Raw genomic sequence first — 20824 nt, 5'->3', positions numbered from 1 at the left:
ATGGCAGATAAAGGTAGATGAGAGAGGAGATATGAGAGAGAGAGAGAGCCAAACAGAGAAAGGTCTCCCATCTCAACTAGTTACATACAGTTTCTTGAAGGCAGGCTTCAAGTCAAATTTATTTTTGATGTTCCCAAAAAATCTAACTTTCCTTACATATTGAAAACATTTGATAATATTTATTAAATAAATGAATTGATGAATCAAATCTGTCGATCAATCAATGAAATACTCCTTCAAAATCATGTGTTAAAGTAGAAGTCAGTCTCTCTCCTATAAATTCAGAGATTACTTTCTAAGTATGGCTTTCAGATTCATAACTTTCTCATGTTTGTTAATAAGGATATGTGGAAACTACTTGTTTTACAGGAGATATATCTATTGGCATTCTCACTCATAGACTAGCAATTATTTTATGTGTAATATTAATTAAAATATGTGCCAACCACATTTTCTTTTAAGAACAATAGCCACCTTTCTATGATATTACTTTTTGATATCAAAATAGGAAAAAACAGCTTTTCAGTATAAACTACATTTTCAGACATATATTTCATTTTTCTATAGGGGTCTTTTTTTCATTCCTATCAAATACATTGCTCAGTCAGTGGATGGAAAAGAATTAAAAAGTTAATAGTGAGCAGCAGGCTTTTTTAATTAACAAAGTTTCTCATGAAGATAGGACAAAATGCAAACTCTTTACTTACTCTATGCAGCTTTACAAATAGTGGCCAGTGAATTACCTGTAAATCACTTTATCACACACATAGATTAGTCTGTTAGGCTATGCATTCACATATCAAGATCCAATAACCCATTACTTAAAATGTGCCTAAAATATTCATATATTATAATATTGCATAGTCAAACCCATCAAGACCACTTAACTCACTTCAAGTAAACATTCAAGTGTGCAGGAACTGTGAATATTAGATAAGTATTCAAATAGCTTTTGTTTAAAATAATTTTTAAAACAATATTGCATTGTTATGCAAAAAGTTGCTAAGACATATCTGGCACTTATTACTTAGAAAAGAAGGCTTTTGCGAGGTTATCCTTAAAATAAAGCCAGCGTAATTATATTTAGTGCAGAAACTTTTATATATATGTATATATATATATATATATATGAATTTATTTCTGTATTGAATGTATGTGTGTGAGTATTTGAACTCAAATTTCAACATGAATAGAGAAATTAAAAAGCATTCTATCTGCTGATGTATATGTGATAGGACTGACTGCACTAGAGGCAAAAATTTACTCTTTATGAATCACCAATCATTAAATGACTTAGAAGAATACATAAATATGTCCATATAGCTTAAATGTAGTCTCTCATAAAACCTAAATAAATATTAAACATATTTAAATACTATTAATATTTTGAAAATTAATATTAACTAATATAATATGCATTTGTAATTCTGAAATTCGATTTATACAACAGCTCTTTTCATTTCTTATAATTGGACATAACAAAAGCTTATTCACAACATCTAAGTCTCACACTTAAGACTAGCTTAATTCTCTTTGGGTGAATCATTAGTAAATATTCCATTGTGTTTGAAACAATAAAAATATCAAAATTAATTTAAAAAGGCATATCAAACTAATAAATTGAAGATAGACTTTTAGCAAAAAACATATGTATTTATGAAGAAGTATTTCTTTTTTAACTCTATCAGGGTAAACAAGTTCATGTTTATTTGCTATCCAGGAAGACTTAGACATAAATCAAAAGGAGCCAGAAGTCTGGCTTAGCTGTTATTTGACTCTTGAAAAACTATCTTGAAGCTAAAATCCACACTAAAAATACATCAACACTGATAAGAGCTATACAATTCCAATCGAGTTTTCATTTCACCTAAAAGCGTTGAATTTATTCATCTTAATCTGTATATTAAAACGTGCATATCTAGCTAACATATGCTATATTTTCCTTTAATAAAATGCAAAATAGCAAAGGCTGGAAAATCTTCATAAAGATAAGTACAATCTAGTGACTTTGGGCAAGTTCTCATCTTAAGAAGATTACAGACCAAAATCCATGGCCTTCCTTTTTCTGTGGTTACTGAGGTATTGAATAATTGCTTTCTGTCTGGGGCAAACTCAGAACTTGCTGTTCCTTTTGCTATATCGTCAATGGTCCATTCCAAGGTGATAAACTACAACTCTAGTACTATGAGGTTTATAATGATTGCTTAAGCTTTACACTTTGTAAGCATTGGAAGACTTCACTCACCTTGTTCAAGTGGTTGGCTTTTAGTTGAAGTAGTTTTCATCTTGAGTGCCTCCCTAACAGACATGTCACAGCAGGAGCCTTTGTTAGTGTCTTGGTCACTGTCAGCCTGATCACTGTCCCCGTGCCCACTGTCTCTCAGGCTGGCTCTTTCTGGGTCCTTAAACGTGGAGCTACTGAAATACATATAAAGAAAAAGAAGAGAAAGTGTTGTCTCTACGAGTTTGAATCTGAAATGTAATCTCTAGCAAAGCAATTTTGACATGAATGCAAATGGGGAAGCTGAGAAAGTTATTTAATAGGCCTTACCTTTGAACAAACTGCTGCCTGCTGCCCATGTAATTGGGCTCTGCGGGAAAATTGTCTGTCTGCGAAAGAGAAGGAAAAAAATACGTATAGTTGTACACTGGACAAATCTCCTGCAGAGCAACAAGACTTCCTAGTGGAAAAATGATTAATAATTCAAAAATTCCCTTAATCTTCAAATTTGTACATTTTAATTAAATTGGAAATTGCTGACATGTAATTATGTACTCAGAACAATTAAATGATTCCGGTCCACAAATTACCTGTTAAAGTAAACAATGAGCCTGTCATAACTGGCATTCTCTGTTAGTACCAGGATGGATAACACTGTCTGTGTTGTTTCATTACTTAGATATTAAGATTGAATATTTGTGGGAGGAGTGGAAAAATGACTTAATTTCTCCATATTAAAAGCATGAATTATTTAATAATACTCATTTTTAAGCATAATTACATCATCTGCTGGGATTCTTTGCCCTTCTTGATATAACATCATTTAAAGTCACCCACTCCTCAATTAAGGGATATAAAACCTTTCCTTCAAATTTTACCAGTAACAAATACAGGCATGGCACCTATGGTCGGACTCATCTCTATAGTGCATCCTTATCTGCATCCTTACTATGGAAATTGTACTCAATACAAGGGAAAGGGCTGTTACTTCCTGGTTATTAAAAACAAAGTAAAATAAAAGTAAGAATTAAAATGTTACTTAAAGCAGTGGGAGTAAAGACACTGAGAAACGAGGCTTGTTTTTGTGTTTGTTTTTGCTGCTTCCAAACTGACGTGGATGTCTGCCAAATAGAACTGAATTCTCCTTGTACCGTAGAACAGAGTCTTTTGCGAAAAAGAGAGTAGATCTTTCATAGGTTTCCCTATACTGTACATTCATACACGTTACTTCTTCTTGCAGCTGACTCAGCAACAAAGGTTCTCCTGTTTTCTGCCTCACTTCATGTCACACCATTGTGCTCTGAAGCAGCTATGGGTTCCTACAAGATCATCCAGCATGCAAGTATCAGTGACACAGGAGCGTACAATTCATGAAGCAGAGGGACCAAGGTAAGGTTTAATGTAGAGCAGTATGTATTTTTCCTTATAAATAAGGCTAATTTAAACTAACAGGACTCTTTTTTTTAATCCCATGTAATAATTTAAATTATTTGGCTTTTTAAACTATTATTGGAAAAAACATGTTAACAGTAATAGCTTAAACTACTATCTAAGTTTCACTGTCTTTTAGAAGTTGGGGGACAGGAAAAACCCTCACAAATTTCTTAATCTATAATCTTTTCTTGCTGTTGTTCAAATGACCTTTGTCAAAATAAATGCAAAGATGAAGGTAAACAAGGTAGATTAATTTCTCATTTCTAATCCACTTTAACTAGTAATTGGTAGCAGACATTTTTTATTAACATGTTTTTACTAATTTCCAGATTCTGTGAAGCACCTTAATTGTTTCCATAACAAACTATCTATCTTTAAGGATAACCTTATGTTCTAGTAAAAGTAATAGTGGAAACCAACACCAAGAGCAAAAATGTTTGCAAAAGAGTTTTGCCAATTTTAAAAACTAAAATTACTTAGAAACTCCACATTTAAACTTAAAATCATCTAGCTCATTTTTTGAATTGGTCAAAAACATGCATCATTATTGCTGTCAGTTAAAAGCTAAGCCTGAGTATCTTAGAACACTTCAGAAAAACAGAATCCGGGGTATTAAGGAACAAGTAAAATGTAAAGTGAAAGTGTAAACTCTAGTTAGAAAATATAAGGGCTATTATAAGTAATCTTGTGATTTTAATGGCTTTGATTAGGTGGGACCTCATAGGATGTGGATCCCTATTCAGTTAGACACAGGGAGACTGACTGGGAAAACTTTTCTTCCCTTGTTCTAATAGGGACAGTATCTAAAATTTTTTGCATAATATCAAAGTTCTGGGCAGTTCTTATAAAATAAGATACTTTAAGTTCCTATTGAGTGAAGAGCTGTTTTAAATTATATGTGAGTATGTGTGCACACGTGTCTATGAATGTTTCTATGTATGTATCAGCGTGTTTGATGAGCACTGGGTGATGGTAATGCTACCAAATATTGTTCTGATGAAAGAAGAAAAACAATAGGAAGTTAGAAAAGAAGAATTTTGGAAAGGAAAGAAAGGCAGGGAGAAAGGCAAGGGAAAAATAGAAAGAGAGGAGGAAGAGAAAAACAAAAGGATATACAAAGGAGGAGAAATGAGGGTGGAGGGTGGTAAAAACAGGCTAAAGAAAGTTGGTTTATTATTGTAGAATTTCACAAAGTACAATTTTAGAAGTCTGCAACTTAATCAGTAGCAGAGTATCAGGAGTTTATTAATAATGTCTGCCAGCATTCATTCATTAAAATAGGTAGGAATGTGAGAGGCTGTGTCTGTTTATAATTACCATAATGAAATAGTCATTTGGCCTTTAATAAACATATGACTAATTCACTATAAAAAACACACTAGTTTTAATATAGAAAATAACATTTTCATTATCCAGGCTCCAAGGATGTCTGAAAACTCATTTCAAATAATCTGAAATAAAATAACAGTATTTACATAGAAAAACAAACAGAAAATAGACAAAAAAGCTAAATGTATTACAGCATCATTTAATTTAGAAATATAAGGGCTTTCAGCTATTTTCCAACACTGTATTCTAAAAATCAAATTCTATCTTGTACGTTTATAATTCTTAACCATTAAGTCTAGAAAGAAAGTAAAATTTGAGGTCAGACACTTGTAGATTTTTAGGTCTCAGCAGAGTAATTAAAATATTCATATGAGTAATTAAAATATAACTTTTGAAACTTTTATCCTTTTCCATACAAGGATAAAATTAGAATGTTTTCCCTTCAAACACAACTTGAACACAGGAACTATTAACTTTTATTTTTAAAACATATCATTTGTTTATTATTTAAAAAAATGGATCCCTGGAATTGATGGCTAGTTACAAAAAAGTTCTAAAGCAGACACTTTGAAATAAACTGTAGGATATGATTATCTTTTTAATCTATTTCACTCAGAAATAAAAAGACAAATATTTTGCTGTTTTTTTTAAATGATCATTTGCTCATAATGATCACGTAAATATGAACTAACTTATAAAACTGAATGGCCCTCCTAATTTGATTTTTTTGTTATTTTTTGGATGAAGATAAAAATTTAGATATTCTTTCTTTTGTTCAGAAAACATAAACAAATAAACAAGTAATCAAGTAAACAAACACACAGTGGAAAAGTCTGTATGATATGAATGGTTTCTTTGATTATTTACCTTTATGCACTTCTCTTCTAGTACTCAGCAAATTGTAGTAAATTTATAAATGATACTTGAAATCATAATTTTTATCAGCAGTAGTCAATAATAAACTATTCCTAAGATGTGCCATCTTCTACTACTTGCTCATCTATTAGGACTCTAAAAAAAATCGTGATTTTAAAAACGAGTGTCTCTGAAAAAGACCAAAAGAAAGCACCTACTGAAGCTGAACCACATTGCCTGAAATTGGGAAAGCTTTATTTGTGGAAGTAGATTAATTTGACATGACCACTTACATGTATCTAGAGAAGTTGATCTGAAAATGGATAGCAAAAAGAGTCAAAATAGATATTTTTTACTCTTAGAATAGTAAAAATGGAACATTTAAAAATATATCCAGCATTTGACAAAACTCAATATCTATTAATGATAAAAATTCTCAGCAAATAGGAATAGAAGGACACTTCTTCAACTGCATAAAGAGCATCTATCAAAAAAGAGTATAACTAGCATCACACTTGAAAGACTGAAAGCTTTCACCACTTCTATTCACCACTGCACTGAAAGTCCTAATATGTTCAATAAGGCAAGAAAAACAAGTGAAGGACATACAAATTAGAAAAGGAGGAAAAAAATGTTTCACAATGCTATTGTATTCTCAGATAATAGTATTGTTCAAACAGAAAATAAGAAAGAATCAAGACAAACAAAAACAAACAAATAAAACTTCTCAGAATGAGTAAATAAGTTAAGCAATGTTGCCATGTCCAAGGTCACCACACAAAAATCAATCATATTTCTATATACTAGCAATGAACTAGTTGGAAACTTAAATATCCAAAGCAATACATTTATAATATGTCCCTAAGAGTCAAATACATAAGCAAATAGATAATTTTTAAAAATAAGTACAGAATCTGTATACTGAACATTACAGAAACTGATGGAATAAATCAAAGAAGGCCTAAATAAATGGAGAGGTTTATCACGTTTATGGATTGAAAAATTCAACATGGTAAAGACATCAATGTTCCTCAAATAATCTATACATGTAACATAATTCCATTCATATTCACTGCATGATTTTCTATAGCTATAGACAAGAGGACTCTAGAACTTAAAACAGAAAGAACTGTAATAGCCAAAATAATTTTGAAAAAGAAGATTAAATTTGAAGGAATCACACTACCCTATTTAAAGTATTACTATGAAGCTACATAAATCAAGACAGTGTAGTATCGTCAATGGAAAAGACACATAGATCAATGGAACAGGAGAGACTGTTCAGAAGCTCACAGAAATCCGGCCAACTAATTTTTGACAAAGTTGCAGAAGGCAATTCAATAGAAATGAACCTTGGCAATTCAGCAAAAATGAACACTTTGTAAAAACAAAACAAAACAAAAACATAAAAATTTGAAATTGACCATAGATCTAAATGAAAAACATAAACCTATAAAAGTTTATAAGAAAACCCTGCAGAAAATCTATGTGACCTAATGTTAGGCAGAGGTCTTAGACATGATACCAAAAGTATCATTCGTAGGGAAAAAAAAAAGCAAAATTAACCCAATAATTTGGTATTTACCTTAAATAAATGAAGACTATGATCACACAGAGATCTGTACATGAGTATTTCAAGAGCTCTCTTTGCCAAAACTGGAATCATCCCAGATATCTTTCAATAGGTGAACAGATAGACTGTGGTACATACACACAGTGAAAAACTATTTAACAATAAAATAATGAACTACTGAGGCAACAACTTGGATGAATCTCAGAAGCATTATGTTGAGTGAAAGGAGCCAGTCTCAAAAAAGTTGCACAGTGTATGATTCCATTTATAAGATTTCTCAAAAAAGCAAAAACTATTACAACAAAGAATAGATCAGTAGATGCCAGGAGTTAAGGTTGACTATAGAGATATAGCATGAGGAAGCTTTTTACGGTGATAGAACTGTCCTGGTTGTGGTATTAGTTTCATGAAGCTATATATGAAAAAAATCACAAAAAACAAAAAACACAGAATTCTACATTCCAAAAAAGGTTCATTTTATTGGATGCTAATAAAAATTAATTCCAAACATACATATAAGGTGATCATATGCATCTCATATACACTGAGGATTTTTTCTGTCTCACAGAGGATTATAAAACTACAAATTCTTTCATTAGTCTCAATAAAGAGTATTTCTGAACTTTGTCTTTTAAAATTATACAGAGCCAACTTTCAAAACACTATTTAGAAATCCCATATTCATTTGGACAGACTACAAATGGATTTGAGATATAAACCTCTATTTAGCCACACTAACAAACCCAAGCAACACTCTATAAGACAGTCGTCTTAAATATGAATTATTTAGCTCAATTTTCATATTTTTTCAAAGATGTTTTCCTTGCGTGCAGTTCTCATTTACCCAGACATAAAATAGATACTTTAAATAAAGATTTCAGACTGCATTTATTGCAAAGAAGTAGCTTTTTCTTTCAATGCATGAAAAAATATGGCTATATCATGAAGAACTAGGAACCATCCTTAGAAATGGTGAGTTTTTTAATTTGGAGAATACCTCATGAAATTGATTCTACGTTTGTAAGTAAGTGAATAGAATATCCTTGTAAAGACTAAAGACATTGAATATGAAATTATTAGCATCTAAGATGCACCAAAGCATATACAGAATAGTCAAAATAATTTTACAACTTTGATGGTAAAATTAGGATAATACTATTTAAGTTGTGTGGTTTTATATGAGATAATATATGAAAATTCCTTAGTTATAAAATACCATTCCTATTATAACTTTTAAATTTTTTACTTTTTTATTTTTTTAATTTTTCTCTGCACCACACAGCTTGCAGGATCTTAGTTCCCCAACCAGGGATCAAACCCCAGGACCCCTGCAGTAGAAGCACAGAATCCTAACCACTGGACCACCAGGGAATTCCCACTTTTAAATTATTTTTTAATCTTATAAGCAGCACTGTAATGATCATGAAATAACAATAACTGGATGAAAGTCTGGTAAGTTGTAAAACAATACTTGAATTTCTAAAAAATGAGATAACTATGGGATGACAAAAACAAAGACCTCATCTTTTTGAATCTCAGTTTCTAAAGAATTTCTAAGAAAAGTATCAGAGTACTATTCTCCAAATGTATCCCTGCAAAAGGAACAGAGAAAAGTATTGTGAGCATTAGGAAACTGGATTCTATAGTTATTTTTCACCATCACAGATACTGTTTAAGTAAATGTTTCTAGAATTCAATCTGTGGTTAGTGCAATAACTGTGAAAAATACATGCACAATACCTCGGTTCTATTTAACAGAATTATTTTATATTTCCCATTATAGAGTCATGAGACAGTCAGGAAATTTCCTATGGAGAGAACAATTTTGACAAACCAAACATCTCTGGCATTTCCAGAATCATTGTTGTGTAAACACAGAAGACAGTAGTTTATAAACTGCTGGCATTCTTGATATTATTTTGCTTTTCTACATCTGTTTCTTTACCAAAGAGGAGACCTTTGGGACAGAGACTCAGCAGGTAAATTCATTCCACAAACATACATTTAGTTCAAACCAAGCACAATATAAAAAATCTAGTATCCACCAACGTAAAATTCACAGTATCTGATATTCTATCAAGAATTACAAGGCATGAAGTAAACCAGGAAAACATAACCCATACCTAGGTTATAGCCCATCAATCAATAAAACCCATCAATCAATAAAAACAGACCCAGGCATGAAAAAGATGACAGAATTAACCAATAAGGACCTTAAAATCTATTAGAATTTTGAAAATATGATCAGGAATGTAAAAGCATGACCCTGAGAGTAAGTGCCTCAAATTTTGAGCCCCAGGAACCTCCCTTGCAGTATCCCAATCTTGGGTCTAAAGGTGAGAAATAGATGGCCCAAAAGATGCAAAATGAAACTTCCAAAAGTGAAAACTATAATATTTGAAATTAAAAATACAATGAATAAGGGCTTCCCTGGTGGCACAGTGGTTGAGAGTCCGCCTGTCGATGCAGGGGACACGGGTTCGTGCCCCGGTCTGGGAAGATCCCACGTGCTGCGGAGCGGCTGGGCGCGTGAGCCATGGTCGCTGAGCCTGCACGTCCCGAGCCTGTGCTCTGCAGTGGGAGAGGCCACAACAGTGAGAGGCCTACGTACCGAAAAAAAAAAAATTACAATGAATAAGACTGACAACAGATTAGACAATGAGGGGCAAAAGATGTAGCATTTTGCACCAAGTTCTAGAAGCATCTGTCTTAACAATTATATATTTAATATTAAATTTCTACTTTATGTTTATCTGTATAAGCTTTATATATTTGAGTACACATCCTTTTTATAATTTTGTAATATATAAGAGAGCAGACAGATATGTCAAATACAAAAAGGCTCTCCCAGAGGTTGCAATACAAATACGAAGAAAGCTTTCATTCTAGAGGTATTGATCTAGAATTGGAATTATTGAAGAAAAATGAAAGTGTATATTTGACTCTTTGAATCATCATTAAGATAAAACTTCTCACAGACTAATTTTGGGTTGGATGTGTAGTCATGGTGTTGAATCACATCATTATAGCTTCAGTTATACTTAGATGATCAGTGTTTTCCTAATCCAGAGGAACAGGGGAGTGAAATTTTGAAAATTCCTTTGAATTAGGGAGAGAAGATTGATTGCATATATTGATGCCACTGGGTTGAAAACAAAACGAAACAAGTTGAACTTTTCCCTTAATTCAAAGGCACTGCTTTTCCCATTGATAACAGTATTCTCTTTGCAGCACTCTGAACACAAGGGAGTGTTAAGAGGTGAATAATTCACTTTAAGCTTTTTCATACCAACATTGCTTCTGATAGCTCTGCCTTCAACAGAATATATGGTGTGGTTCTTTCCACATTGCTGAAGTAGCCAACAGCACTTTAAGCCACCGCTTATAAAATTATCTGACAGCACCTATAGCTCTGAAATTTCTATAGTGCATGAGGTATGGCAATAACTGTATTTATCAGTGATTTTCAAAATAATACATTTTATACAAATATAGTGTGGTCCACACTTCTGTACTAAAGGTATAAGAAAAAAAGTGAGAAATTCTTACCACATTTAGCAAAAACTGACATTAAGTTAAAAATGGGAGGACAAGAACAGCCATATCCTGTTAAGTGAGAATTGCAAGTCTACTGCCCAATTAGGATGACTTAGATGCATTTTTAAAGTGATGTGGCTGTATCTGAAAACCTCTTGCAAATGTTAACCCTTTTATAAATGGCACTGATAAGTTCAGTAATAACTGGTGTGCCAGAATTTAATTATGTAATCTGTGAATCTTAAAGAAAATCATCTTTGACAAGAAAGAAGAAAATCTAAGTACGCAAAAGGTAAGATGAGAGCTATTTGTTATCTATAAAAGCATACAAAATAGAGAATGCTGCACATTCTTTTTATATATTTGCTGAAGGGTGGAGCCCAGAGGCCACCGAGGCACCACTGAATGCTAGCTGTACTTTCCCACTAGCAACAGCAGCACATTATGCCATGAGCGGATATTTTAGGAAAAGAATCCAAACTTACTAGAAGATTGTTAATTTCAACATCCTTAATTAATCCATTTTCTTCAAGGTGGTAAGCCTCTCCATCTCAACTCTAACCAATATTCAGTCCTCCCTTTTCCTTCCAAGTGGCGGGGGAAGTTTGGAGTTGTTTTCTGTTTTCTTGCTAACTCTTTGCCAGACATTTAGTCTTAGGAAACTCTCCTCTGCTTTCCTCCTATCATATTCTTTTCCCATCTCTATTAAGAATGCAGAAGAATTTTCCCCCTGGAGGGAATATCTGAAACTACGTTCTCTGCAGTTGGGCCTCTAAGACTAACAACTCAAAAATTATACATTGCCAATAAAAATTCATTACAAGCCTGAATTTCTGGAATACTCCATATATGAAGAGAAAGAGTGAAAAAAGAGGGAGACAAATTAGTGACACATTCTTTTGAATGCTCCTTTCTGCAAAATATATTTCCTTAAAATCTTATTTTATTAATTTTAAGAAACTTGCTACTAAGCATATGGAAATTTTTAAAAATTGAATTATTTAGATTTAAGCCAGCTTTAGTCCAATTCACTTAGCTAATATGGGCATGCCTTGACACTATACCTCACTGAATCTAAATACATGTAAATGGTATAACTGTGTCTATACTGTACTTGGAGATTTGGAGTATGCTGTCCTACATTAGGATCTACAAAGTGGTATTATTGATATTTATTATTCATTCTTCTCAATTGCCCTAGGAGACACAATACTATTACTGTCCACATTTTTTTTAAGCAGAGAAACTACAGCTGACTTTCATAGGAGTGCTTGTCATATACCCAATTCATTGTAGAACAATAACACTTGCCAGAGACTGCCAGGACAAGTCAGTTGATATACTGCCTCTCTGAGAAATATAATGATCCATACCAATATTTTCAAAAATAAGTTAATGAGAAATTAATGTGAATTGCCTTGAAATGATCTTAAAAATTATTGTTACATACTAAGCAAAATAGTACTACTATACCCCTAATAACAAAATGGCTCTTTATGCACTCTACCTTTCCTTTTATACTTTCACATTAAATTATTTTAATATGCTTAATATTATATTTAACTCTAATGACTAGATTTTTCCTTTGGTCAATAACATAAAAAGGTAATAATGGCCATTTATTATCAAATATACTAATGCATACAGTAGGCTTAATTGTATAATTACAATAATTATAGTCATATATTATCAATTGCCAAAATAGGCATTTCTGAACACTCACTTTTAAAGTGCAAATTTAAGGTATTACATTCAGTCGATCATCATGTGAAATTCCTAAAAGACAAATAACTAATTTAAAAAGTAAATCAAACTGTATGCTTGCTATCCATTTCATCAGTTTATTTTTTCACAATACACTAAAATTAAAAACTTTATGAATGCAATGATTTTGGTAAACACAATTCACCAGTCTTGCTGCTCAAAATATTAAATTGTTGATCAGAAGATAGTCAATTATTATTTAAAAAATGATTACATTTTGCAAATGCAACAAAGAGTGATCAACAAGATCTGTTTCTTATCTGATTTTGCATCAGCCTTTCAAGTCATCAACTGTCCAGGTGCATTCCAATTCTTAATAGGAGAAAAAATAGGAGGAATTCAAGGTGAAATTGAATAAATCAGCAGCTTTCTAATGTTTTCCTTCCTCTAAATCTTGATAAGCATAGAGAATGTTTAACTCTTTATAAGTAACGATTCAGCCAACCAGATAAACAGCCAATATATTTTACAATAACTAGTATATACTTTGGGTGAATTTTGAGTCCCCAACCTTTTGCATGAGTTTCAAAGATAACTTACTAACCCCTTCCAAAACATAAAAATTATATAAAATTATAAATTAAAAAAATAACCCTTTAGATTTGAATTTCTGTCTTAAAAACAAGAGTAATTTGAAAGCACAGTTATGAAAATTTAGGAGATAACATACAAGGAATTTGGAAGACTTGTCCTCAGAAATGAATATTAAAAAGAAAAAGAAATTCCTAAATTTGAGAAAAAATTAATTATTAATCAAATTTGTAAGTATTAGATTACTAGAATATTTTTCATTTTCCCTCTGAAATATAAGTATCACATTTAAAATGCATGATTCAGTGGAAATAGCTATTTCAGGTTGACGTTCATACCTGAAATTAAAATAAAGTTAAGTGTCTTTACTAATGTTAGCATATTTTTAAACATTAGCATAAAATGAAATGAAATATCTCTACTCTTTATCAGACTGTCACTTAATACCTAATTCAAGAATCCCCAGCTCTTTCTTTGCTTGAAGACTTTAATTCTAAGAATTTTTCTCCTCTAGTGAAAGAAGCAATGTTATCTAGAGAATCACTTCATGAGACAATAAGCCAGCATTCCTCCAATAACTGGTTTTGAAATAACAGATAATCATTTTGATTTTGTTAGAAACTATTTAAAGTCTACATAGTGCAGTTTTTTAGCAAACACTCAAATAAAAAAAATTAAGAAATATTATTAACAGTTAGTAATGATTTACAAAATTGGTTGGTGAATCCTGGCTGGCTAAGGGGCTCATTCTCTGTATTTGAAAATAAAGTTTTATTGGAACTCAGCCATGCCCTTTCATTTATATGTTGTCTATGGTTGCTTTCATGCTTCAATAGCAAAGTTGAGTAGTTGTGACAGAGACCGTACAATCCCCGAACTTTAAAATATATACTATCTGGCCCTTCATTAAAAAAAAAAAAAAATTGCAGGCTCCTGACTTAGAAAGACGAAGTCTCACTTCCTAACCATATAATTAATATTTTTTCACTCTACTCACTCCTGTAGATAAAATAGTAATGAGGCATTTTTACATATGCACTAGGCTTAATTAGGTCATGGTTTAGGAAAAAACACGTCATTTTCATCCTCTGAAGGACACAGACTTCCTCACAGAGTATGCACTTGGAAGGTACCTGATTGAAAAATGATTTATATTTTTAAGTGATTTAGGTTTTAGGTGATTTATAGCATGTTTATATTCAATTCCAAACAACTTAAAACTGCGGAAACAGTACCATCATGGGAACACCTAAAACAAAATGCACTCAGATGCATGAAGTTTCCTGAATTGTATTACAGATTCCTCTAGAGTGCACTTAGAATAAGAGTAACTAATTCATTCCCAGAGAAAAGAACTCTTCAGTTCTGAGAACTCTGCTGTGCTTCCTTACATATTTTAGAGGTTGATGTCGTCACAGTATTTCAACTCTTCCAAATGTATTATTTCCTTTCAGCCTCACTGGATGGGGCCATTATAATTATTTCTATTTTATGTATGGAGAAGCTGAGGCCTGTGGAATTCATGAAAGGCTAGCCTGAGGTTCCAATATGAGTAAGTAATATGAACGAGTTACTTTGACTCAACATTTTGCACTCTTTCAAATAAAAAACCTGCAAGTACTATATGATTCATCTTGCTTTTGTGTGTATTGTCCTTTGCTTTCTATTTTATTCTATTTATCATTGTCTGTTGTGTTTTACAGATTATTTTCATTCTAATCATGCTTGTTAATCAACACTCCCTACAGAGTTCTAATACCAGGTCACAGCCCCTTGAATAGCTTTATTCCTATAACTGGGCAGCTCTGAATTAAACACAAATAAAAGCAATGACATCTACTGGACAATTTTGATTAGAATAAAAGAATCAAAACCAGTTCTGTGATCAAATCTGAGAATCCAGGGCTGCTTCTGGAGTCTCCAAAATTTGGAAGTATTTTCACTACAAATGAAAATACTATAGGAACAACTACAGAACCTCTTGACACTACTGCTGGTTTCCCTTTTGAAAGACCCTGTGACAACATGTTGTACATAGGCTCCAGCAGAGTTTTTGACACTTCCTATGTGGAAGCCTTAAAGAATTTTCTTCTAAATTGACCTGCAGTCTAGGGACTAAGTTGTATTACTTTATTGCAGCAATTTTCATGCTATAAGATGTTCCCATAATCTATAGATACCTCAATAGAAATGAATGTCAAATATGATATCCCAACTGGTGTAGGAGTAAAATCCCTAAACTCTGAGTCAGATGACATTAGTTCTCTATTCCTGGCAAGCTGCGGTAACATTTCTGTGCTTCAATTTTCTCACATGAAAAGAAGTGTAAATGAAATCAGGAGCTGTCAAATGTCTCTAACTTTCTAGTATTCATTGCCCTAAAACAGTTCTTTTGTGGAAAATTCTCTTCAGTTTCTACCTACTGTGAGTTTTTCTTCCTGCAGGATCTCCCTGCATAAAATGCACAGTTCTTAAGGAAGACTTAAAACTATCTTACAACTTCAGAGTTAACTTTCGTAGTTTAAGAATGTTTAGGGGCTTCCCTAGTGGCGCAGTGGTTGAGAGTCCGCCTGCCGATGCAGAGGATACGGGTTCGTGACCCTGTCTCAGAGGATCCCACATGCCGCGGAGCGGCTGGGCCCGTGGGCCATGGCCGCTGAGCCTGCGCATCCGGAGCCTGTGCTCCACAACAGGAGAGGCCACAACAGTGAGAGGCCCGCGTACCGGAAAATGTTTAGACATCTAAAAATTAATTTTCACAAGATAGTCTATCAAAAATCAGTCACATTTTAAAATGTCTATTTAACAGTAAAACAAAAGTGATCACTTCTGGTTCCAAGAAGTCAAAATAGAAATGTACAGTAAAATACATTTGCATTCCAGGAAAATTACTTTTTTATAAGCATAAGTAATCTGGGATAAAACTATACTCTTGTACAAATGCTAACGTTGAGGCCAACTGAAATTTTGTTTTTACAGGGAATATGTCTACATATCAGCACCCTAAAGTTTAACTGCTCCAGAATATTTTGTTTTTTGTTGTTAAAGAAAATAATAATATGTTAATATTTCTTCAGAATTTAGCATCATCAATATTATTTATAGGCACAATCATATTTCATTCTTGACACTTATGACAGCCCTATGAGTAACAAATATTATTACAACTGATAAGAAAACAGAAAAAAGAAGTTAAGCAACTTGCTCTGAACTGAAAAGCAAGTTTTGTTTTGTTTTTTTTAAAACCAAGTCATTGGGAACAGAATCTCAGTGTAAAAAATCCGTCAGTCAGAGATGGATGAATTATATGAACTATAAGATATCCATTAATTGGCCAAGAATTCCACCATTTATATGAAACTACATCATCGACAAATAAAGATATCTATGCTACATTTATATAATTTTGAGGAAAAAGCAGCTTTAATATATTATGTTTTGTATGTACCACTTTATTTTTTTTTTGCGGTACACGGGCCTCTCACTGTTGTGGCCTCTCCCGTTGCGGAGCACAGGCTCCGGACGCGAAGGCTCAGCGGCCATGGCTCACGGGCCCAGCCGCTCCGCGGCACGCAGGATCTTCCCGGACTGGGGCACGAACCCGCGCACCCTGCATCGGCAGGCGGACTCCCAACCACTGTGCCACCAGGGAAGCCCTGTATGTACCACTTTTTAAAATTGAAATATAGTTGGCTACAATGTTGTGCAGTATATGCCACTTATTGTAAAAATCTAGTTATGTGTGTGTTTGCGTGGGTGTATGTCACGTATTACTCATCCCAGTGGCGACTGGTATAACACCTCAAAATTAAACATATTAATATTTCTCCAGTAAAATAAATATTGATATTAACACTAAGTGGAATAAATAAAAATTTAAAATAGCCTTAAATCTGTTCAGGCCTGAGTCCTTTAGATTTCAAAATTAGAGAAGGGATTGTGGACTGAACCAAAAAAGTTAGCAATAGCTACCTCTGAGTTCTAAATTATAAGCAATTATAACTTTTTAAATTCAACTTTATCTTCAGTCCACAAGTGTATAATGAGTTCTAACTATATACTGGACACTGTTTTAGGTATGGCTTTTTTAGTGGAATTTTTGCAATAAGTAAGAATTCCTCTTAAAATTAGGGAAAAAATATAGTCAGTATAAAAAAAATGAAAAGAGAAACTCAAAGTCACATATACTGGAAAATAACTTGAAATTATTTTAATGAATAAAACAATTTTTGCATATCAGGCTTTTGTATATAACTGTTTTTCCCAAGAGTAAAGTATCTTCTTCTAAGAAAACTGTTAACTTGCTTAAAATCAAGCAGGAAGGGAATAACTGGCCCTGTGGTCAAATGTAGCCAATTCATCCCTGGAGGCTGACTATAAATTCCCAGTTTGATAGTACAGTAGTTGAAATCCAAAAGACACTAGACCAGCAATGACCACACAGGTCTTGAGGCACAGTCTCAGTGGAGCAACTTCATCTTTGAAATATGTCACACACAAAAAATAAGGTTCCAAAAATCTTATTTTTCAATACATATTTACATATCAATTGTCCTTGAAGAGCTCTTCTTTAGTGGTTACCTAATTCTATGTGGGTTTTTTGGTAGGGATTTGCATGAGTATTTTATTAAAATGTATAATTATTCTTACAAATTTAATGTCATTATCTGAATAATTTCTGGGTATGCCAGGTTTTCTGGACAAATATTCTCTGGTTTACCTTGACAAATACAAGTTCCTTAGCTTTTCAGAATACCTGTTTTCAGACTTGTGCCAATTAATATGGAAATTAATTTTCAGTATCTTTGGCCATGAAGAATGGTTAGGTGCCTCTCCTGGTAGAAACAGTGATTTTCTTTCTTTTTTTTCCAAGTCCTTTTGATTATTTTTAGACCTGTAAGGTTTTTCTGTTTTTTTTTTAATACAATTTTTAAAGGTCACTTTCCATTTACAGTTACTACAAAATATTGACCATATTCCCCATGTTGTACAATACATTCTTGAGCCTATTTACAGCCAATAGATTGTACTCCCACCTTTATCCTGCCCCCACCCACCCCCTGGTAACCACTAGTTTGTTCTCTGTATCTGAGTCTGCTTCATTTTTGTTATATTCACTAGTTTTTTATATTTTTTAGATTCCACATATAAGTGACATCATACAGTATTTATCTTTCTCTGACTTATTTCACTTAGCATAATGCCTTCCAAGTCCATCCATGTGGCTGCAAATGGCAAAATTTCATTTTTTTTATGGCTGAGTGGTATTCCATTGTATGTGTGTGTGTATATATATGTATATATATATATATATATAAAACACATCTTTATCCACTCATCTGTTAATGAACACTTAGGTTGCTTCCATATCTTGGCAATTTTAAATAATGCTGCTATTAACACTAGGGTGCATATATCTTTTCAAATTAGTGTTTTTGTTTTTTTTCCAGATATATACCCAGGAGTGGAATTGCTGGGTCATAGAGCCTCCATACTGCTTTTCACAGTGGCTCCAACAATTTACACTCCCATTAACAGTGTACAAGGGTACCCTTTTCCCCACATTCTTGCCAACATGTGTTATTTGTGTTCTTTTTGATTGTAGCCATTCTGACGGGTGCGAGGTAATATCTCACTGTGTTTTGTGTTTTTTTTGCGGTATGCGGGCCTCTCACTGTTGTGGCTTCTCCCGTTGCGGAGCACAGGCTCCAGACGCGCAGGCTCAGCGGCCATGGCTCATGGGCCCAGCCGCTGCGCGGCATGTGGGACCCTGCCGGACTGGGGCACGAACCCGTGTCCCCTGCATCGGCAGGCGGACTCTCAACCACTGCGCCACCAGGGAAGCCCCCTCACTGTGGTTTTGATTTGCCTTTCCCCAATGATTAGAGATGTTAAGAATATTATGTCTCCTTATTTTGGGTCCATTAGACACATTTTTGTGTAAATATAAAACACAAAGTAGATAATTCTCCCAAAAAAGAAGAATTTTTCTCGTCACTGATTGTTTGTTTTCTTTTTCCTTCTTTACAAAACAGAGGATCAGGTTGTAATATATAGTTTGAAAAATAGTTTTTTCCTTTCTCTGAAGGAGCATGAGTTTATTCAAGCAGAGTCAGGTAGTTTATAAAACTATGAACTTAATATAAAAAAGACAAAGTATGAAACTCTTCCCAGTCTAATTTGATTTACGGATCCTGATACCCTTTTTCTTGAGAGGACAGAACATCAAAAATATGAATGGTGCACCTAGTAGCATGGTGCATAAATAGCTCAAACTGAAAGCATAACAATAAGCTCTCCATCTATTACTGCAGAACCTATAAATAAGCATAATGAAAATCATGACACATTATTAAATTATTCTGTATTGCCTCTATTCATTAAAAAAAAAGGATGAGTGCATTTAAAATACGTTCACATGTCAAATGACATGCAAGGCCTTGCAACTGAGATAATGCTGAAAGGAATATTTGTAAAGGGCAGATCCATGGTCTTATATGGCTTATCAAGATTATGATAGAATTATGAGAAATCCGAGTACTAATTGCTTCACACCAAAGTGGTGGTAGCATAGTATCTAAAACTTTTACATCATTCACCTGCACCATGTGTGTTCTAATATTATGGTCAATAAAAAAAAAATTAAAAAGCTTTAGAGAAAAGTTGCCCTGTCAATGAGCCCTTAAATGGATTCTTTTTTCAGTTTCCATGTCAATTTAACATACTAGATTATTTTAACAGCGTTGGATTGTAAATAAGGAAGATCTGAATCCTATTAATGGAATTATGCTGCCAAAATAATCAATTTCATACTTAACAAGTTTCCAAGTATTTGGAAAAGCTGTGAAATGGGATTATAAGGTTAAGCTGTGTACATCTGGCTCATCACTATATAAACATTTCAGAAATCTGATCTCATAGGCTGAAGAAACACCCATCTAATCATGATTCTTTTCCAAGTTACATGGACTTCAGTGAGCAGAGAAGTACACAAACGCTGACAAGAAATCATGATCAATTTACATAATGTATTTCTCCTGTTAGGCATATAATTTTGTCATATATCACCCTTCTGAGTGAAGACATAAATATTTTAGGAGGGTCCTGTGGTATCATACTTATGTTGGTGAAAGGGGTTGGGAAGTGCCCAAATTTTTGAAATTAAGGATAATCACCTGTAATACTAAATACTGCTTTTTTCTTATGTCATGGTAAGTAATTTTAGTGTAATTGGATGTTGTAACTATAAATGTAGTGTAATATAGATCCAGAAAATAATTAATGAGAAGCAGGAGTTTGTGAATAAAACAACAGTAAAAAGTTTCCCAGTCCTTCTAGTTAATAGAAACCTTAAGTTGAACATTAGTTGCTTTAACCAGATTCAGGATTAAATAACTGTGCTGATGCTTTGTCAAATACACACCAGCCCATTAAGCCTGATTTTATTTTTTGAAATTTTGTTCAAAAAGATAATTGGGTTAAAAATGTATTGAATATGGTTCTATCAAATTAACTTCAAATGTCCAACTTGAAAACATTAGGCTTTGGAACTGTGATCCAAAATGGCAACTAAAGGTCAA

At 33.1% G+C, this 20824-nt stretch overlaps 1 protein-coding gene across 1 annotated transcript in view; it reads right to left on the bottom strand.

Moving 5' to 3' along the window:
- PCDH17 (protocadherin 17) overlaps nt 1–20824 on the bottom strand; it is a 103411-nt gene that overhangs the window by 63657 nt on the left and 18930 nt on the right. The window contains exons 2-3 of the mRNA XM_079902969.1: nt 2552–2610; nt 2246–2418 (exon numbers count right to left, since the gene is read on the bottom strand). Coding sequence (XP_079759095.1) covers nt 2246–2418; nt 2552–2610 — 232 coding nt within the window. The remainder of the gene's footprint in view (nt 1–2245; nt 2419–2551; nt 2611–20824) is intronic.

The sequence above is a fragment of the Stenella coeruleoalba genome (genome assembly GCF_951394435.1).
Source record: "Stenella coeruleoalba genome assembly, chromosome: 18".
NCBI classification, from domain to species: domain Eukaryota; kingdom Metazoa; phylum Chordata; class Mammalia; order Artiodactyla; family Delphinidae; genus Stenella; species Stenella coeruleoalba.
This window is presented reverse-complemented; position numbering and strand designations above follow the sequence as displayed.